Here is a 15,723-nt window from a genome sequence, read left to right on the forward strand (position 1 = left end):
GATATGTAAAGGTAAATCTTGATTTCTGGCTGACTGAAGCTGACTATCATTTATAGTGTAATAGTAGTAGTAATTATTATTAATGATTATTATTATAAATCTGTTAGAATTAATGTTAGTGTGTGTGGTATAAGTGCATGAATTTTGTGAGAGTAGGTAACGAGGACTACATGTACGCTGAGTTGCATTGCGCTAAATTATTCGCTATGTAAGAATGATTCCTTCCTTCCCTCCTTCCTTCCACAGAGTGACCACAATCAAATGTTGATTATTCTATCATTGTTGGGGGAATCTGCTGGAAAAGGCACTAATTCTTTTTTTTTTTTAAAGACCTTTATCTCGGACTACCTAGGCGAGACCACGCCAGCTAGTGAAGCACCCCCCTGGGGATAAACCCCGACCGGCACAGCCTCACCCCATTTACTGCTACTTTGATCCATACACCGAGAATGAAATATTTACTTTATTACTATCATTTATACAATAGTAGTAGGAGGAATTATTATTATCATCATCATACTTATCATTATATCATTATTATGGTCTTGTACTGTTGGGCAGATGTTTGAACTGGCATTGTCAAAAGAGACAGCAGCCACCCGAGCTGATACCAGTGACGGGGCTGACCCACGTGAACGTACTGACTACTGAGCTGTGTGAACTGGGACAGTGCCGCCTGTCATTGAGGCCAACCGCACAGCACAAGTTGCCCGTGCAAGACCACCGTTCTCAACAGGTGAGCCCGTACACTGCAGTTCATTCCCTGTTTCTTGGGGCATCACCGTCCAGCAGAATGAACAGCCCGGGGGTTCTAAGAGGTGGTGATGTGTCAGTCTAAACGCCCGGGGGACAATTCACACAGGGCTTGTTTTGGTTTCGGATTTTTAATCCCCCCCCCCCTCCCGCCCCCCTTCCGCCCCCCTTCTCGTTCCTCGTTATGTATACCATCAGATTATTGACCACCGACACATAAACGCGCGCGCGCACACAAACACACTGCCACACACTGACATGCATGCACACACGCACAGAGAATTAAGTGATATCGTTAAGGGATGTTCATTACTTGTGTGTTTTAAAATGTGCTTTATTTTTTTATGTGCTTCACACACACACACGTGTGTGCATATATATATATACACACTTTCTCATCTCTTAACTAGATGTCTTGTCATTCTATATACCGATTTGTTTTAGTAACTATTTGCTGTGCAGAATGGAATCCGACTACGAAAGCCTCCAGAAGAGATGCACCAGAATGGAATGAACGCTTCCAGCTGTGACCCATCACACAGGAAAAGCAGCCAGACCTCCGTCATGTAGACAAACATGGACCCCCTAAAGAAAACAATACCGATATGTTTCACACATTTCTGCCATTCATCACAGTTTCACCTTTACTGACAGTGTGCCTGGTCTGTTGATGGGTTTACACAGTACAGGCTCGTGCCGTTTGTCCGTGAAGTTGGCTCACTATACAGTGTACGGTCAGTGACCCTGATACAGTGTCTGCAAGATGTGTACAGTAAGAGTGGCAGCACAATGACATAATTATGCTGGCCTGAAGCTCCAGTCAGGCAGTGTGTACAGCGGTGGTATGGGAGATAGCGGTTCAGGCGTCGTGTGTGGCAAGCATGGGATAGAAACCTTGATAACTTCTTTGAAGAGGGGAGAGGGTGTGTAAGAGGGAGCAATTCCGATTCGCCTGTTCCCATTTCGCCAACTTTTTGATGGTGTGACCACTGTGCGTCCTCTTCGTAGTTTGTCCTGTTTAAAATATTACTTTCCTCCAAATACATTTTGTTGATGTGAAACCAACAAAATTTGTGTTTCGAGTGCTTTTCCCACATTTTGACACATTGAAAATGTTCGGCCTGGTCTGATGCCATCCGGTTTTGATGGCAAGGTTGTGTTCAAACCTACTTTTTCTGAATAAAATAAATGACAAACAATGAAATGTGAAGATTTGAGATTTTATTGCATTCATTTGTGTGGAAAGTATTTAAGAAAAGTCCAATTTTATGATTCGGCTGTTCCTCCCTTTAGTAATTTTTTTTTTTGCTTTTACAGTAGACAATATCCATTCAGCGTTCACCGACAATGCACAAACCATGAAAAATGTTACACAAACTGTTGGCGTTCACTCGTACCCCCCACCCCATTAAAACAAAGCATGCATACAATGCAGAAACGAGAATTAGCATTAAACAAAATATATTAATGGTCATTTCCTCCGTAACGAACGCACAACTTTGCTAAACACTGTCGGTGAGCTTTCGCCCCATGACGAGGTGCCGTCGTCCACAATCCTAGTGGCCAAGGTAAACTACTGATGTAAGGCATGGATCTGACACGCCACCCCCACATTGGTACACACGAGAATGCACACTAAGACGTCATTTTAGAAATCTACTGTATGTACTCGGGTGCTAACCCCGAAAAGTAGACCAAAGGTCTAATCTTCATCACAGTGGACGATCGGCCAAGTCACTGTATGAAAACTGGACAGCAGACTAGTGACGATAAAAATCGATCATGGAGAAATACAAACCTAGTCACTAAATGAAAACCTGTACATCAACATCAGTGCATGAAAACTGGCTGGAGGCAAACCCCGCCGAACAAGCCTGTAAAGTCACGTAGCGCCTCAATGTTCATCAAGCGCTAACACAAGTTTGTCTCCACTTCAACAAAAACAACTTTTATCCCATATTCTAGTCACACGGCATTAACTAGCATGCATATATATTGCGCGAGCGCGAGTGGGTAAGTGCTTTTACCCAAGTGTACCTCATGGTTGCGCGCGTGTGTGTGTGAAGCTGACCCCGTTTCCAGAACAATTCCCGAGAGCTAGTTTTGGCAAAGTGTCGAGGAATACCTTTGAAACTACAGACACTCTCTCTCTCTCTCCGTCCGTCCTCCCTCGCGCGCACGCACCCACCCACTCTCCCTCTAAATGTCTAACACATTCAACGCATGTCTTATTGACGAGACTGATCTACACGATCATCTACATTGTACACCACTGGCATTCATTTTTCCTTTAAACCTACCACTAATCACCGGGGCCAGAAACCATTCAAGTTTTCAATGGTCAGGTGCGTCAACAGATCCAGTTAATCAACACACCTGTTAGCTGTTGTTCCATTGCAGCACAAGCTGCACTCCTCTGATCATGAGGCAACATAACCACTCCTGAATAATTATTGCATATTTTCCACGCCAGTAGAATCACTCCATAAAGAATAATTTCTGTTTTCCACACCAACAGTCACTCCACAGAATTATTTCAGTTTCCTCGAACGGTAACAACAGCAGCAGCAATGAAAAAAATCGGACGGAAAACTATCTTTGAACAAAACCAGAACACGTTTCACTCCATCAGATAGACCCGCTCAATGGTGTAAAGATTCCCTGATGCTGCCTTAGTCGTCGCCTGCACCGTCAGTAACAACATTGTTTTTCTTTTTCTTTACCACACAACAGACCCAGAAGATCACTTTTCTCCTTCAGCCACCCATTCACTCCACAACTGCCAACATAGTAACACCTGCCAAACGCCTCACTTCACAGCACCAGCACGCGCACAGGTCTCTTCCCCCTCCCCGGAGTTGAGGCGCTCCACTTCCAGACTTCTCCTCAGCATCTCCTGACAGCCGACGGGGAAGGAGAGCGTCACGTCCAGCTCACTGAAGTAGTGCCGGAGCGACACGTGGCGGTGCCTCAGCACCAGGTCCGCGATGGACTGGAAGACGGCCAGGGCCGCGTTGAAGCCCAGGCCGCGCCCATGAGGCCTCACGATGAAGCAATGGTGAACCTTGGCTGGGGAGGTGTCGTCCTTACGTACACTGTGGAGAAAATGACTCGGTTCTGATGATATTGTGGAGTAAAAGTTTGGGTCAGAGTGAGGAGGTGTCGTCCTTACGTACACTGTGGAGAAAATGACTCGGTTAGTGGTGTTCTGATGATATTGTGGAGTAAAAGTTTGGGTGAGTGTGGGAATGTGTTGTCCTTACGTTCACTGTGGTGTAAAGGATTGGGTCAGTGGGGAGGTGTCGTCCTTACGTACACTGTGGTGTCAAGATTTGGGTCAGAGTGGGGAGGTGTCGTCCTTACGTACACTGTGATGTCAAATTTGGGTCAGTGGGGAGGTGTCGTCCTTACGTACACTGTGGTGTCAAGATTTGGGTCAGAGTGGGGAGGTGTCGTCCTTACGTACCCTGTGGTGTCAAGATTTGGGTCAGAGTGGGGAGGTGTCGACCTTACGTACCCTGTGGTGTCAAGATTGGGGTCAGTGTGGGGAGGTGTACGTACACTGTGGTGTCAAGATTTGGGTCAGTGTGGGGAGGTGTACGTACACTGTGGTGTCAAGATTTGGGTCAGAGTGGGGAGGTGTCGACCTTACGTACACCATGGAGTAAAGGTATGGTTATGTGTCGTCCTTACGTATACTGTGGAGTAAAGGTCTGGGTTAGCTTAAGCTGAAGGTTTTTTCAGTTGTACGTTCAGGTGGATTAGTTACTCTGTTTAAAAGCACAAATTTGTGTGTACTTATACTGATTTACATACACAGATAAAGCGCATGGAAGCCTACTCTGCTGTATATAGAACTGCCAGTTTAACTTGCAATCAAGGTTTCAACACACACACACACACGCACGTACACACACACACACACACACACACACACACGCACGTACACACACACACACACACAGATACCTCAGGACAAAAGCGCCATACACACACAATTAAAGCACATTACACGCGTGTTCATGACCAAAATGCTATACCCACACAGGGAAAGCAAACTACAACCAAGATACCTCAGAAGCAAAGCTGCACACACACACAATTTAAGCACACTACAAGCTGTAACCTCAGGACCAAAGCGCCGTGCACACACAACAATGAAAACACACTACAAGATGTATACATCTGGACCAAAGCGCCGTACACACACAATAAAAGCACACTACAAACTTGCTCATGACATAAAGCACTGTATCCACACAGGGAAAGCACACTACAACCAAGATACCTCAGAAACGAAGCGCCACACTCACACGACAGACAGGGAGTAGGGGAAGTGGGGGTAGTCCTTCTGCCTGACGAGGAAGGCGCCGTGGGGCAGCACCTCCAGACGGGCCACCGCCTCCTCCTGCGAGCACTCCACCAGCCACGTGCCCGTGTCGAACTCGGGCATCTCCTGCTGCGGCAGCTCCAGCACCTTGCACACGAACTCCTTCTGGCAGCCCAGCTCCACCATGTACCTGGTGGGGTGTGCGTCAGTCACCACACACAGGTAAGTCAACACCCCGATTAGTCAGTCACCACACCCCAGTCAGTCAGTCACCACACACCCCGGTCAGTCAGTCGCCACACCCCAGTCAGTCAGTCACCACACGCCGGTCAGTCAGTCAGTCACCACACCCCAGTCAGTCAGTCACTACACACCCCGGTCAGTCAGTCACCACACCCCAGTCAGTCAGTCAGTCACCACACCCCAGTCAGTCAGTCACCACACCCCAGTCAGTCAGTCACCACACCCCAGTCAGTCAGTCACCACACCCCGGTCAGTCAGTCACTACACACCCCGGTCCGTCAGTCAGCCACCACACCCCGGTCAGTCAGTCACCACACCCCGATCAGTCAGTCAGTCACCACTCCCTGGTCAGTCAGTCAGTCACCACACACCCCGGTCAGTCAGTCAGTCACCACACACCCCAGTCAGTCAGTCAGTCACCACACACCCCGGTCAGTCAGTCAGTCACCACACCCCGGTCAGTCAGTCAGTCACCACACCCCTGTCAGTCAGTCACCACTCCCTGGTCAGTCAGTCAGTCACCACTCCCTGGTCAGTCAGTCAGTCACCACTCCCTGGTCAGTCAGTCAGTCACCACTCCCTGGTCAGTCAGTCAGTCACCACACCCCAGTCTGTCAGTCAGTCACCACACCCCGGTCAGTCAGTCACCACTCCCTGGTCAGTCAGTCAGTCACCACTCCCTGGTCAGTCAGTCAGTCACCACACCCCGGTCAGTCAGTCACTCACTACACACCCCTGGTCAGTCAGTCAGTCACCACTCCCTGGTCAGTCAGTCACCACACACCCGTCAGTCAGTCAGTAACCACATCCCAGACAAATAACACAGCACGCCGAAACCAGCACACAGACACCGGTAAATGTGTGTACCAACATCATGCATGTTGAACGAGGCGAGAGTACCAATATACTTCATAGTGAAACTTGCACTATCAAGGTGGGTAAATGTGCACACCAAAATATTGTGTGTTCAACGACAGTCCCAGTATACTTCATAGTAAAGTAGCACTATCAAAGTGAGTAAATGTGCACATCAAAATACTGTATGGTTAACATGAGTCCCATTATACTTCACAGTATACTAGCACTATCAAAGTGAGTAAATGTGCATACCGAACATCCCATTGTGGTTAACGAGCATCCCAAAATACTTCATCGTGAACGAGAGTCCCAATATACTTTACAGCAAACGGGCACTATGTGGGTAAGTGAGCATGTCAAAAATTTGATAACATATGGATAACAAGCATCCGCAAATACTTTGTAGTGAGCAAGCATATCAAAGCACTTTTCAGAAAATGCTCATCCCAAAACGGTTTATTGTGATCGAACAGACACAGAACAGATACAGACACTTGCAGTGGTAGAAAACTTGAGCAACACACCAAAAGACGCATCTGTGAAGTAGGTGATATTCGACTGTGTGGCCCCAGTCTTTACACTTTAGCCCATAGAAGACTTCACTCTGGGTCGGAGCCGGCCACAGGCCAAGCAGAAAAATTCTACTGGGAATCAAACTACCGACCTCCCAAGCCAGCCGTCAGTCCGCGACGTCAGCTACATCACCACGGCAGCTGGTCAATACTATTGTAAAGTGAACGAGCGCCCCCAAATACTTTTTTTTTTAGAGAACGAGCATACCAAAATACATTACATGATCCAGCATTCCCAAATAATTTTTTTATCAACCAGCATCCCAAAAGACTCTGCGAACCAGCATTCCAAAATACTTTGTTGTGAATCAGCATCGCGAAATATTTTGTGGACCACCGAGCACCCAAAATACTTTATTGTGAACCAGTATCTGAAAATATTTCACAGAAAACGAGCATCCCCAATGAGTTTATGATAAGCATTTCAAACCAGTTCACCGAAAACAAACACCCTCAAATTGTTCACGATAAGCATCCCCAAATACCGAATACTAAACAAGCGTACCAAAGTAGTGTATAGTAAACAAACACCCAAAAATGCTACATTTAACATTGACGAGCATCCCAAAATATATAGAAGAGGCGTATCAAAATAATTTAATACCATGGTAACCGAGCATCCCAAATAAACCATTCAGGCATACCAAAAAGGCTGTTGTAAACAAAACCCAAAAGCTTTGTCGTAAACGCGCGTACCAAAGTTACTTTATGCTTTATAGCTATTCAATTCCGCTCCCTCAGAAGTAAAAAAGAAAGTGCCATTTGTTTGAGTTAAGCGGGTTTTTCTGCTTTTGTTTGTTTGTTTTTACAAATTATTCCACAGACAGCGAGGAAACGCTATCGTTCTCGTATAACAAGTCCTTAGCCATTAACAAACACACATCATTTCAGTTTGTTTCAGTAGCTCAAGGAGGCGTCACTGCGTTCGGATAAATCCATATACGCTACACCTCATCTGCCAAGCAGATGCCTGACCAGCAGCGTAACCCAACGCGCTTAGTCAGGCCTTGAGAAAAAAAATTCATTTCAACAATAAATCAAACAACAGAACACCCCAGACTAAGAAATAAGCAACTGGAAACAAATCTGGTGAATATAAATGACACAGAATGGTTGCGTCGAACGTGATTGCAAGCTTTTAAATTAGCTTCATAGTGCTGACGAATTTATCTGGAAAACACACGCACACACACACGCACGCGCACACGCACACGCACGCGCACGCACACACACACGCACCCACCCACACACACACACACACCAATTCCCGCACAGAATGACGCAACTGTACGATTCATCTGAAACTTTTTTGTACGACCACAGTATCCCAAAGTTCATTCTGGAGCTCAGTCAGTGGAGAAGTCAAAAAGCTCCTGTCGCTTGAGATGATCTTTGAAGCGCTAAGTTTGCTTGGAGTTAAGAATGTTCTTAAGTATATATGGAATTCACCGTGGAGTTGGGAACATTATCAACGATAAGCAAACTTACCGCTGCTAAGTTCGCACATGCAACCCACCTCTGGTACTCGCGTGAAAAGACCATCAGATCCATGAGTCCTGGTAACATCATCCACTTTCCTGGTTGAACACACACACACACACACACACACACACACACACACACACACACACACTCCCTACAGACACGAACCAGTCCCCTCCCCCATCCCACACTGACCTGATCAGCTCGTGAGTCTTGTTCTTCATGTTGACCAGCGACAGCTCCACGTACTGGATGTCCGAGTCCAAACCCCGCAGGGTGAAGGCACAGGCCCGGGACTGCATTTTCAGCTCCTCCAGTCTGCTGCTCACCGCCTTGTGTCGGGACAGAACCAGAGCTGCGTTGTCTGTCCACCTGTGGGGACACACAACACAATACGCCAACTAGGTAGTGGCTAAGCAAGTGACTGTTGCTGAGACAGACTTTGTTAAACTGCCATCAGCACGTGATTCAAGAAGTTAGAAAACAACACGAGCCAACTGGGTATAGCCTTACATGTAGGATTTAATGAAGGGGGATGCATTTGTTCCTTTCAGATAACTATCTCAGCATGGTATCTTGTGGAACACACACACACACACACACACACACACACACACACTGCACAACACCCTTCGAGATGTTCGCTTTCTCACTTCACCTTTTCTTCTCTGACGGCGTCATCCCGTGCAGATCCAACCCCTCCTCCCCCTCCTCTCCCTCCTTCCCCGTGTCTGACCCCGGCCCGGTCTGTGCCCCCATGACCTCCGACGTGCGTGGGTGGGGTTGGGGGATGGGGTGGCGGGTGTTCCTGAAGAGAACGCTCCTCTCTCTGTGCAGCCACCTGACGCTGACGCCTCGCTCTGCCCGAGGCGTGTGCTCCTTGCAAAGGGCCGCTTCCCAGTCCGCCTGCAGAACCATGTTCTCGTAGTAGATCTCCTGCACCTGCTTCAGCGCCGGGATCTTCAGATCCAGCATCCTCAGCTTCTGGACAAGATAACAAGACAGGAAAGGAGATGATTAAAGAGAAAGAGAGAGGAGGAGGGGGAGAGACAGACAGAGGGAGGGAGGGAGGGAGGGGAGAGGGGGGAGAAAGAGTGTGTGGGGAGACAGAGGGGAAAAGAGAGGAGGAAGAGAGAGACGCTTCAGATGCTTTTTATTGACATTGGCCTAACTACAGCCCTTATGGCAAGGGGGTCAATTCTAAGTTGCAGCGTCATATGCATTGAATGAAAGAAAACAAACAACAATAAATAAAGCAAATATGTCAATAACTGAATTCAAAAAACAAATTACTTAATCGTACATTTATGTATATGCCAATACACGTATGCACACCATAGTCGTGAAACAACATACAATAGACTATAAACATACAATGCAATACACGTACGCACACCATAGTAGTGAAACAACATACAATAGACTATAAACGTACAATGTGACCATCAAGTGTATACAGCTGTACCAGGCTAATCATAGCGATGTTACGTGTTATTACTATTTTCCTTTTCCTGATATTAACAGCTTCTGCTATGTATTTGGCAAGCAAAATAATTTCATCATTTTCAGTGGATAATAGACTAAGCACGTCATGTCTTTTCTCAGCAGCAATATGAAAAAGTCGTGTCTTGGCTCTAATGTCTTCATAAGCATTACAATGAAATAAAAAATGATCTTCATCCCCTGAGAGAGAGAGAGAGAGAGAGAGAGAGAGAGAGATTCGGAAAATCTATTCAAGGAAGGCCATGGCCCCTTCGAAGGGGTATGGTGAACATTGAGGAATAACAAAATCATAATAAATAGTTTGAAAAATCCAAATTGCAATGGGTTACAAATAACCAAGAGCACATTGAACTGGGCTTTATGAAAGTACAAAGCAAATTGCCTTACATCATCATCTTCAGTTGATGCCATAAGTAAAATAAATATGAATACAGATGTTTGACCATGATATTTTAAAGGAATCTACCGATCTCTGATATGAGTCACGGCAGGGCATTGGAACACAAAATGAACGTTTTCTGGTTCGTTTTTACACAAAGGTCATAACCCATCCCTTCTCAGTGTTGTTTAGAACGATATCGATGGATAAAAATATTAGATTCCAAATCTGAATCTTGTAACAATATACTTCAAATGTCTGTCCAGCTTACTAGATATATACTTGGGAAAACTATGCAAGGTGTATACAGGTCTATACAGTTCGAATCATTTTCTAATTCTTTCATGAGCGTGACGATTCCATTACTCCATCCCTGCCATCTGCAATCAGCCAACTTTGTTGGAAACAAACGAATAAATCTAGATATAATCTCTACGCCCCGATTCAAGCAAACATATCCAAAACCAATTTCGTGAAGATTGACTCAAATTTTTGTTACCCAGTTTACTTTGCCCCTGGCGTCCCAGTCAAGTAACATGTCACAGGCTTTCTTTGGTAATCTGAACTGCTCCATCTGCCATACTTTTAGCCAATATCTCATACAACTGACCATGGAATTCAGATACACAGGTATCTGTCTCACCATTTATCAGGTCATTTGGTAGTTAAATTGATACTGTCAAAGAGCTCAACAAGCGCATCAAAAGATAGATCGCCCAAACTTGATGGTTTGCGCATTTTGGTAAGCACAGCTTGCTTTGCTCTGCTGGAAAGGTCTTTAAGGGGAGACACACACACACACACACACACACACACACACACACACACACACAAACACACACACACAAACACACACACACACACACACACACAAGCTGTATTATTCCTTCAAAAACACAATCCAGCCATAGAAACATTTCAGTGTTGTAACACAAAAGTTACACCGGAATAATCTGGCAAGATTTAGAACTCGAAACTTTTGCGTTTACACATAAAGAGAAGAGGGTTTGATACAGATGTACATGTATCTGTAGAAGCTGCATGACCCGCTATAGTCAAATGGTCTACAAGGTAAGACACACATTTTGTTTCCAGTTCCAGCCTGTATAAACTCATTGTGGAATAGTCTACTAAGCCGTGCAGCTTTTCTCGAAATTCGGAAAATTGCCAGCATTCGTTCGTATCTTTCAAAGACTGCCACGGTTGAACTTAGTCTCCTGCACTGTTACTTCGCGTCTGGATTTCTGCAATTCGGCACTCGTGGGTCTTCCAGCTGATCAGATCAGTCGTTTGCAGAGAGTTCAAAACAGTGCAGCTGAACTTGTAACGCGGAAATCTAAGCGTGGGCATGTGACACCTTTGCTCGAAGAGCTGCACTGGCTTCGAGTTAAATTCCGCATCCAGTTCAAAATTGCCACGCTCGCATACCGTTTTCTTTATGGCACACTCCCTCAGTATGTATCTTCCCCAATTACAGCTGATCATTCTTCTCGGTCACTTCGATCTTCAGCTGAAAGATTAGTTAGAGTGCCGAGAGCTAATCCGAATACCGTTGTCACCGATCGTTTATTTTAAGTCCCAGCTGTCTGGAACTGGCTGCCTGCTGACCTGCGAAAAGGCCCCGTACATAGACTCTCACAAGTCCCAACTGAAAACATGTTTTTGTCTTCCAATTGAGTAATAGTTAGTCTTATTTGCTGTTGTATGAGTGATGTACTGCTCTTTCCATTATTGTATGTGTGGGAGGTGTGTGTGCATGCGCTGGCTGTGTGTGTGTGTGTGTGTGTGTGTGTGTGTGTGTGTGTGTGTGTGTGTGTGTTGTTTATGATGCGAGGATGGTGATTATTTCTGTGTGGTTGATTCTTTTTCCATATTGTTCCTTCTATTTAGTCAGATGTAATTTGTGGAGCGCTGTGAGTGATTGTTAGTTGAATCTTCTTGATTTGTTTCTTATTATATATAATTTGTTAAGCGCCATGAGCCTCCCTACCAGGGAACAGTGCAATAGAAGAGCACTTCATAGTTGTTTGTAAAGATGGTCCGAGTTTGTAATGCACTGTTTTTTATAAATGCAGAAAAAATAATTTATGGGATCAAAAGATTTGCTAACATTAAATCATTCATTAACCTTGATTGCTGAAGAATTCAACGGAAAGAAACCTTTTCACGAATGTACTTCACGAAGATGAAAATGTAATAAAGTAAAATATGTATGTATGAATAAATGATATTATATATATATATATATATGTGTGTGTGTGTGTGTGTGCGTGTGCGTGTGCGTGCGTGTGCGTGTGTGTGCGCGCGCGCATGAATGTGTATATATTCGTCTGTCTGCCTGGCTGTCTCTGTAGAAGGATATAATTTTTCCCTTCATTATTTTTATATTTTCCTTTTCGGAAGGGGGTTAGGGGTGGAGGAGAGACATTTGGAATTCCTTTATGTTTCATGAAGTATTCCGGCGCGTTTGAACACGGACCTCTTATCGCTTCGTCAAGTCATGTTACATTATGTTCGCATCCCCGTCAGTCTGCCAAACGCTCAGTGTGAACTGTTACAGAATTTTTGTCCTCAAGTGTGTGTGAATAATGTTTGTTTGTGTGGCTTTACTTGGACTCTGAAAAGTTATTAGAAATTTTTTTTTTTTTAATTGCAAAAAATCCAGTGCTTTGGGAACCAAAGTCAAATCACAAATTTTGTGTTACATATCGACACGGAACCAGGACACTTGAAGAATTTGCATGACGCTCTTCCACTGAAAGCTTTACACATAGTTCACAGCTGATTCTTGACGAATGCCGACTTTCATATTCGTGTTTTACATACATGGTATGCGCATGCGTTATACACGTGTATGGACGGCGCGCGCGCGCCACTCTCTCTCTCTCTCTCTTTGCCATTCTATCAAAAACTGATTTGGATACAAGCTGACTGGTTTTGTTCATCTCCATCATTTCCGTTGACAGCCTTTCTTTTCCAGTTTGAAGAATCTAGGCAACTAACTATTCAAAACTTCCGACGACGAAATCAAAGGCTTCTTCAACTGTTTGCCAACGCACGGCGGCATCTTCCTCGAAACTGTTGGCCTTCAACGTTCACGCTGTTTCACTACCTAGTCATTTCCCCAGAAAATCCAGCAAAACTTTCTGATTCTCGGAAACCTTTGATGTTTTCTTTGGAAAGAAAGAGAAACCGTTTGAACCGAGGCCAAATCTGCTCAAGCAGACAGGAAGCAGCAGTCCCCCCCACCTCACCCCACACACACAGCAGAGTGAACAAACAAGCATGCACGACTGACCGTGTCTAGCTGCCCACGTTGTTGCTGCAGCAGGGACAGCCTGTTCTGAGCCTTGTGCTGCTCGTGGCCCAGGTCGTACAGCTCTTTGAACACGTGGTACTGGCTGCTGCGCGCTGCTGCCGGCTGCAACCATCATCATCGCCATCATCATCACCACCACCACCACCACCACCACCACCATCGTCGTCGTCGTCGTCGTCATGACTGTCGTCTTTATCGTCGTTATCTTCGTCACTGCCGTCCACACTGTCGTGCTCATTATCGTCAACTTCATTTTCCGTCGAAGTCGTGGCGTTTTCCCGTTATCCCCATCACTCATCGCTGTTAGCGTCATCATCGTCGTCGTCGATTCTAACCCCGTTAGATTTTCATTTTAGGTTTATCTTATTTTATTTTCTATAGTTGCTGTCTGATAATGAAACATAATTGAAAACTCCCCCCCCCCAACCCCACTCATACCCTCACACACACAATTAAGCACTCATGCACGCGCTCACATTCTTTTAAAAGGCAGCCCCCTCCCTCTTTTCTCTCTCTCTCGCTCATATTTTTTGTGCACACCAACGCGCGCGCAAAAGTTCACGAGGACTCTTGGAAAATGTCATGACCAATCCCACAATAATTGTGTGAAAAAGTACTGTCAATGATGCAGAGATACAGTTTCTTTCAGTAACAGACACAAAACTAAACCTGACGAATTAAGTAACTCGGGGGTAATACAGGTAATGAGCGAAGAGCCACGGTTCAGGACGGGAGGCGGAGCGGGGTGTGGGGTGGAGGCATACGATGATTTCAACCTCTTTGTCTTCACAGTTGCAGTTTGTCTCATTTTGTTAAGACTTGCTGCTTGATATCACTCAGTGCAGACAGACGTCAGTGCTGCTAAAGAACTCAAAACACACATGCGCGCGCGCACACACACACACACACACACACACACACACAGAGGCTGCATGCAGACAAACAGGCTGACAAACAGGTAGACAGAACAACAGCTGCAATATATGTTAACATGCACTGCAGATGGCTCCAAGTGATGGTGACAAACTAAAGTCAGATGAGATGGGGGTGTGGATGGGGGATGGGTGATGGGTGAGGGGGAGGGGGAGCCGACAGGGGCCATTATTTACTCAGTGTGTGAATCACAAGCATGCGTGCGATAACAGATGGCGGTTGGCATAACTGATCCCTTTTCGGATGCAGTCCGTATGTACACTCCTCATGAAAGCGGGAGTACGGTCCGTCCCTTTCTCTCTCTGCGTCTGTGTGTAGTGTGCCTGTTGTGTATGTTTGTGTGTGTGTGTGTGTGTTGTGTGCGTGTGCGTGTGTGTGCACGCGCGCGCGCGCGAGCGACTGAACCGAATGGCAAGTAGTATATTTGGACATCCTGAAAGGACTTGACAAGCAAGAAAAACGAAACTAAAAAAAAAGAGAGAAAGCCAGATAGTACTGAAGCCGCTATCTGCCGTAATGAGGGTACAACACGGAAGGTAAACTGTATCCATATGGGCGCACAACACGGAAGATATACTATTCACAGGGGCGCGTACTTCCCCAGTCGCCTTCTATCTCTGTTAAAAATGCTAAGAATAATACAATACACACATGCACTTAGTGGGGTGTCCGAGACCCCCTTTGCTTTTTCATTCACTTGGATACCAGCGCAAGAACACTGAACACCCGAGCCGCCCTTATCACATGGTGGGACGGACCGGCGGGTTTACGAAAAAATCGGAAATGGTTCAATTGTTCACGACTGTTTTCATTGTACTTGGCCCGCCCGAAAACAGAAACTAACATCACATTTCACACACAGAAATATGCTGTGAGACAAAGTAATACAATGTAATGCAATACAACACAATACATCTGGGTTGTCAGTGTCCGAGCAATGGAGAAAGCCTGTGGACGCTGAAAACACAAACATCGACGAACCCCCGGCAAAAATAATCAGTACCACCATGGATACAGACCGAAAGGAGGGGCTGGGTGGCCAGCTAGGGGGTGACGTGGAGGGTAAACGGGTTGTCTTCTCTCGTTCAACAGCCTGTCATGAAGTTCATGCTTGTATGAACGTTCACTCATCGCGTCTGATTTTATCCGTGTCAACGCTGGACATGCAAGGCAACGAGAGTGTCTTTGTTCGTTGGTCCTATCAGTCAGTGTCTTCTTTGCACCTTTCTTTGTTTTCCCCCTGTAATTAGTTCCTGGTGCAAACAGCACAGGGCTGTGTATAATCATGGCTTCACCAGACACTGTGGGGTGACTGTCACCCACACAGACAAAAGCCTGCCCCATGGGTATG

At 45.7% G+C, this 15,723-nt stretch overlaps 1 protein-coding gene across 4 annotated transcripts in view; it reads right to left on the reverse strand.

The window, feature by feature from the left end:
- Positions 1–2,952: 2,952 nt before the first annotated feature.
- LOC143280481 (phosphatidylinositol 3-kinase regulatory subunit gamma-like) overlaps positions 2,953–15,723 on the reverse strand; it is a 30,855-nt gene continuing 18,084 nt past the window's right edge. For 3 of the 4 annotated variants that reach the window (XM_076585138.1, XM_076585137.1, XM_076585139.1), the window contains 5 exons: positions 13,419–13,541; positions 8,897–9,222; positions 8,434–8,610; positions 5,067–5,273; positions 2,953–3,848 (listed from right to left, as the gene is read on the reverse strand). In XM_076585138.1, coding sequence (XP_076441253.1) covers positions 3,563–3,848; positions 5,067–5,273; positions 8,434–8,610; positions 8,897–9,222; positions 13,419–13,541 — 1,119 coding nt within the window. In that variant the 3' untranslated portion in view covers positions 2,953–3,562. Of the gene's footprint in view, positions 3,849–5,041; positions 5,274–8,433; positions 8,611–8,896; positions 9,223–13,418; positions 13,542–15,723 lie in introns of all 4 variants that reach the window. The other variant, XM_076585140.1, reaches the window with a different exon arrangement.

The sequence above is a fragment of the Babylonia areolata genome, chromosome 3, assembly GCF_041734735.1.
Source record: "Babylonia areolata isolate BAREFJ2019XMU chromosome 3, ASM4173473v1, whole genome shotgun sequence".
Lineage (NCBI taxonomy): Eukaryota > Metazoa > Mollusca > Gastropoda > Neogastropoda > Buccinidae > Babylonia > Babylonia areolata.